The sequence below is a fragment of the Ornithodoros turicata genome, chromosome 1, assembly GCF_037126465.1.
Source record: "Ornithodoros turicata isolate Travis chromosome 1, ASM3712646v1, whole genome shotgun sequence".
In the NCBI taxonomy this organism is placed as follows: Eukaryota; Metazoa; Arthropoda; class Arachnida; order Ixodida; family Argasidae; genus Ornithodoros; species Ornithodoros turicata.
In genome coordinates this window covers 50,660,078-50,666,077 of record NC_088201.1, presented here as the reverse complement: position 1 = coordinate 50,666,077, position 6,000 = coordinate 50,660,078, and the positions used below count along the sequence as shown (strand labels likewise).

The window sequence follows — 6,000 nt, the reverse complement described above, 5'->3', positions numbered from 1 at the left end:
ACGGAACGTGATCTCTCCGCTGCGTATAGAAAGGGATCTTTGTACTGCCGTTAACGACTCGTGACGTGGTGTTTTCCATGCACTGGTGTTTTCCACTAAGAATCAGGAAAGTCGATACAACTCAAAACCAACCATTCTTGTGTAACTATACCTCTACTAGTGCTGTTTACAGTCAACAGTATTAACGAACTAAAGATTCAGGTTACATGCATGGTGAGGCATGCGATAACAAACAATAATTATAATACCCCGGAATGCCGATGTGCAGCATGCAGTTTTCCGAACCGCAAGTAATCGCAGAGGCTTTCACAGATAGTTTTTCGATCCTGTACTTCGTTATCAACGTGCTTGTGAGCAAGATAGGTGTAACAGAAAGCAATCGGAAATTATTGTGACGGCGGTTTGTGCCCACGTCCATCAGAGTTCTCCTTAGAAACGTCTATGCCTTCGACAATACGGTCACTGTCATCTGCGGATAAAGAAAAGAGAAAGAGGCATTGCGGGTTACAAGACTGTTGACCTGTAGGTGGTGAGGTACCGAGATCGTGGACCTGCATGTTTGAGTCATCCAGCAGCGGAACGTGCGAACGCCACTATAGCATGGAATCCCTATGTTGAGCCCAAGCATTGCATTGCTCACGGCGATGAAGTTTCGCGTTTTACCAACAGCGACACAGTAACGACTCACACGTGTATCGCATTTCATGCACCCGTGTTGCATCATGTAGTCAGTGGCGTAGCCAGACCTCAAAGGTAGGGGGGGCTCGATACGAAAACTCGCCCCCCCCCCCCCGCTGATCCTGTGTCGACAGCACACACATACTTGTGCACACTGCAAACTGAGGATTAAAAAAGGGAACGAAAATAGTTGATTTAGACGTACACAGTACGATTACATGTATAGGCTGTCATGACCAATGAAGTGGTGTCACGAGATTGGAAGTATTTTGAAAAGCTCATACTTTGAAAACCATTCAAGAGTGCTTCTTAGATAGACGCCATGAACTGCAAGAACTTTCGCGATAGTCACACTGGTCCCCCCCCCCCCCATATATTATGTTCTCGGATTTGCACGATTTGTGTGGGTCGGTCCGTGGCAGGTAGGGGGGGCTCGAGCCCCCCCCCTAGCCCCCCCCGTGGCTACGCCACTGCATGTAGTAGCTCAAACATGCAGAGTTCAGATCGCAAAGCCACTCTGCGAAGTCGTTTAGCGACATTACTTACCCTGAGGCTGGTTGTTCACATTACCTCCCAGCCCTGAAAATCGCCACAAGCACCATCAGGAACAATACAGTGTCGTACACTTGTCTAGGTGTACAAATCACGGCATCGAGGTATTCGAGTGCTGCCACATGCTGATCGCACCTATAGACATCGCTTACACAATTTAAAAGTATCTCGATTGAATAGCACTTTGTGGAAAGCGCAAGTAAGCGCAGCAAGGCAATGAGTTACAATCCGATTTCATTGTTGTGTCGTAACGCTTACCGTCACACGTGTGAAACTGCTTTCTACATTTATTCGTTGCAAAGGTCAAGACATTGCATGGAAACGATCAAAATTAAAATGTCGAAATCGAAATTTTATTCAAAGCTTTCACCAATTATTGTGCTCTAGCGCTTCATCCATCGGCAAAAGGTGCAGTGATGTCGCACTAGTGAGCACGAGGAGTGCTACGACGAAGCCATACCTATAAAACCTTCCGTTTAAAGGGACTATCGCATCCGGAAACATGTGTATGAGACAAATACGGTAATGTCTGACAGCGCTACACAGTAGTACTTTGCCACATTTCTCTTCCGAAAATAGCTTACATACTTGTAAATAAACGAGTTCTAAAAATTCGCACTGTCTATGCAGCTAAGGAAGCCCCAGGGGTAAGAACATTCATGATGACATAGTCCAGGCACACGAATGGGAGCACAAGCCAGGTGATTGTCTCCGAGCCTTTCTGCTTCGCGTTCACACCGCAATATGTATGCTAAGTAAAAAGTGATCGGTGAATACACCGACTTTCGCTTATGAGCGTGGGTTCTAACCCGACAATGTCACGTGGAACACGCTGTTACGTTTCTGGCTGTACGAACACGTCCGGCGGTAACCCGGAAGTGACATTCCATGACATGACCACAGAGGCTCCGAGGGCGCTCCCTGATTCGATATGTGACGTTTTCTCCGATTTCCAGAAAGAGAAGCTCGGCACACTCTGAACGTCATTGCATCAAATTTCACGCAAAGTAATCCACGATTTCGCGTCAGACATTTTATTTTCTCTGGTGAACGAGGAGTAAAACGGTCTGCTGTGTGGTGTTGTCCTGACTATCCTGGTTATTAGCGCTTCTAGGAGAATGCAAGGAGTAAAACGGCGCTATAGTTTTGGAATCGACCATAAGACAGATGCAACAGCCCCTTCAAGGAAAGTTGATGGAAGAAAAGGCACGCGAGGTCGGACTTCAATCTGAGCCAAAGGGCACTGCAGATATTGACAACAGGGTTATGAGGTGGTTTAGAATCAGGTCATCAACAAACAAATTTTTAACATTACCAAAATTACAGCACAATCTACTATGACTAAACCAGTAAAATGAGTAGTAAAATGGGGATCGCTATAAGGACATCCTTTTCTAATCCAGTTCAGGCCAATTCTAAGCCAGCTGAGTTGGCAATCCCAGTGATGTCATAGCTCCACCCCTTCATGCTAATTGGTCAACTCCACGCCTACTGAACGCTGATTGGTTGGTCCCAGCTCTGCTCCTTCATGCCGAGTGGTCCATTCCATGCCTACTTATCTATATTTGGCTGACATAGTTCTATCCGTTCGTGATGATTGGGCTATTCCACGCTGACCGATTGCTGATTGACTGACCTTTGCACCAATCACATGCGTATTTGGGTGCCCCTACACACTGATTGGTAAATTCCATGCCTAGTGACCGCTGATTGGCTAGCCTTCGCACTTATCACATGCATTTACAACTGCACCTGTCCACTGATTGCTTTAAAGGAGCATAGAAATGACATTTAACATGGCTGGAAACCCTGCTTCATCTGTGAAGCCGTCCACCAGGGGTCACCATACAAAATATTTTCACTCTGCATGCAGTGTATTGTCACTGCGCAATCAAATTTACAAAATACAGTTGGAGACACGAGCCTCCTCGTGTGATGTAGAAACTGCTCAGTGCCTTTTTTCTTTGTTTTTTCTTCTCGGCTCACGTGCCGCTTACACATGCTTGAGCTGTGCCATTGGACGTCACTTGTGACCTGCTGGAGCCTCTTTGCACGTGAAGAGGGTTTTTAAAGCCTCGCGCGTGCTCTGTAGGTCACCTGCGCCCATGGTTCTTTCACAGGAGCTCGTTTTATTCGTTGCAGAAGACGCTGCAGTGAAAAACAAAAATATTTTGGGGGTGACTTCTATGATCCTTTAAGGCTTCATAGACAGCCTTCTAAGTCCACCCCACAGTGGCCGGGTCTCCACACCAGATCCGCCCGATCATTGGTTACTCTTCTGGGCCCGCTCATATGCTGGATTGCCCCCTATGATCTATTGCACTCATTGGGCCATAATTCCAGGATGCTTTCTCATTGGTCCAGGGCTAACACAGGCATCTGCTCATTGGTCTTTCTACCCATTGGTTACTCATCTAAGCTTGCTCATGGGTTGCTAGACGCCAAATTGCTCATTTGCTTATAATTCCAGAATGCTTTCTGCTCAGTCCAGGGTGCTCTGTACATCATGGACAACCACGGCCACTCATTGGAATTCTGGTCGTTTCTACATTTCTAAACTCACTCGTAGGCTGGTGCAGCCCAACTGCTTATTGGTCCATAATTCCGCCTATGTCTACTTATTTCTAGATTTCTAAGCCCGCTCATACGCCAGTATACCCCAACGGTCTATTCCGCTCATTGGACCATAATTCCAGGATGCTTTCTCATTGGTCCAGGGCTAGGACAGGCATTCAATTGGTCTATTCTACCCATTAGTTACTTGTTTAAGCTCGATCATAGGTTGCTAGACTCCAAATTTCATATCACCCCATAATTCCCGGATGCTTTCTCCTTGGTCTAGGGTGCTCTGTAAGTCACGGACAGCCACATCCATTCACTGGTCAATTCCACTCATTTCTAGGTTTCTAAGCCCGCTCATAGGCTGGTAAAGCCAACTGCTTATTGGTCAATAATTCCAGCTATGTCCACTCATTTCTAGATTTCTAAGCGCCCTCATAGGCTAGTAGACCCCAACGGCTTATTCATCCATAATTCCAGCAACGTCCACTCATTTCTAAGCCTTCTCATAGGCAGGTAGAGCCTAACTGCTTATTGTTCATAATTCCAGAAACGTCACAGACAGCCACTCATTCTTCCATTCCATTAATTTCTATACCCACTCATAGGCCAGTACCCCCCAGCTGCTTACCTGGCTATTCCAGTAACTGGTTCATAATTCCGGGATGCTTTCTCATTGGTACAGGAGAGCTCATAGTTCCCAACATGTAGGGATACCTCTAGGTGCCAGTCCAGAGCACTACCAACTGTTCTGGCACAGCTCATAGCCTGGTTCTCGATACACCACCCATACCCCTTATTGCTCTCATTGGCTACCCTATAGGCTGGTTCCCAGCACGTCATACACCGTAACCCATTGGTCCCAGGCACTTTTCCAGAGCACACATTGGCTACCCCTTCCAGATACCCCATTTGCAGATTCCCCTTGCACAATTTCAAGTCAGACATAAAATGTCCTGTCGTATCAAGGCTTGCCCAAACTGGATTTTCGCGCTCGAGCACTCCACCAGATGATGCGCGCCTCTCCTATTTCAGCAGTACTCAGCAGACATACCCGAACTATATTTTGCCACCTCCAACAGATGGCCCCATTGACACCACAATGAAAGAAAAAAAAATATTTCAATATCAATCAAGCACATGATCAAGAAAACACATAGATGTTGATGCTATGCAGTGCAGCTTGAGAGCATTTTTCTTTTTTTGCAGATGGTGCGCTTTCTGTTTCGATGTCCCAATGAAAAAAAAAAAGATATCAATGTTTATCAAGCATATGATCAAGAAAACCCTTAGTGGTTCATGCCAGTGATGGCCAGTAGTTAACAGTAAGTTAGTGATGACACCTTCACAGCGCACTCCTTGACCTTGCTGAAGAGACAAATTCGCAAAAACGCCACATCGTATGTTTTCAATACGACTTTGCAGTATATTACGCGGTGTTCGGTGCTGCAGTTTGCATACAACTTGTGGCAAAATAAATAGTTTTTCTTCTTTATTTTGATATCAAGCACGTTCTGTTATGTATAACCATTCCTTCGCACCAGCGCAAAAGGTGCATTTTCTATGCTGATGCGAAGGAACAGTTATACTTAGCAGAATATGCTTGATATAAAAATAAAGAAGAGGAAAAGCAAACCGGAGCACCGAGGGTCGCATAATCTTGCTGCAAAGTTGCAGTCAAAACGCACGATGTAGCACTTCAGTGAATTTCTCCCTTCATTTTTAACAAGGTGAAGGGCGCTGTGAATGTGTGTAAACACATTTCTCTAAAGTACTCTATCTGAAAGTTTCATCCATTACAAATGTACTTTGTTAAATCGTAAATACCTGTTGCTGTCCCTGTTTGTCCAGTGTTCTCACCCTTACCATATTGCTGTTAACAAGCAATAAAAACCGGACGGTTTGGTGGCACATTTTAAAAGTGATAAAACCCCAGTGCAGAGGACACGAAAGGACGAGACGAACACGAAGCACTGATGCTTCGTGTTTGTCTCGTCCTTTCGTGCCCCCTGCACTGGGGTTGTTCCTGGTATGTCCCTTGTAGTATGCTCATATGACGCAGTAAAATGATATATGTTCCAAGAGCTTTTCATGCTCCTTTAAGCTTCTCTGCAGAGCGCCACTACGAGTTTTCTTGATCATATACTTGATAAACATTGGAATCCTTTCTTTTTCGTTGGGAGTCGAAGCAGAAAAAACGCACCATCTGTG

The 6,000-nt window shown here is 45.5% G+C and overlaps 1 protein-coding gene across 1 annotated transcript in view; it reads right to left on the bottom strand.

Moving 5' to 3' along the window:
- Nucleotides 1-311: 311 nt before the first annotated feature.
- Nucleotides 312-6,000, bottom strand: part of LOC135398871 (uncharacterized) — a 29,158-nt gene continuing 23,469 nt past the window's right edge. Inside the window, exons 8-9 of the mRNA XM_064630407.1 lie at nucleotides 1,225-1,257; nucleotides 312-469 (exon numbers count right to left, since the gene is read on the bottom strand). Coding sequence (XP_064486477.1) covers nucleotides 387-469; nucleotides 1,225-1,257 — 116 coding nt within the window. The 3' untranslated portion in view covers nucleotides 312-386. The remainder of the gene's footprint in view (nucleotides 470-1,224; nucleotides 1,258-6,000) is intronic.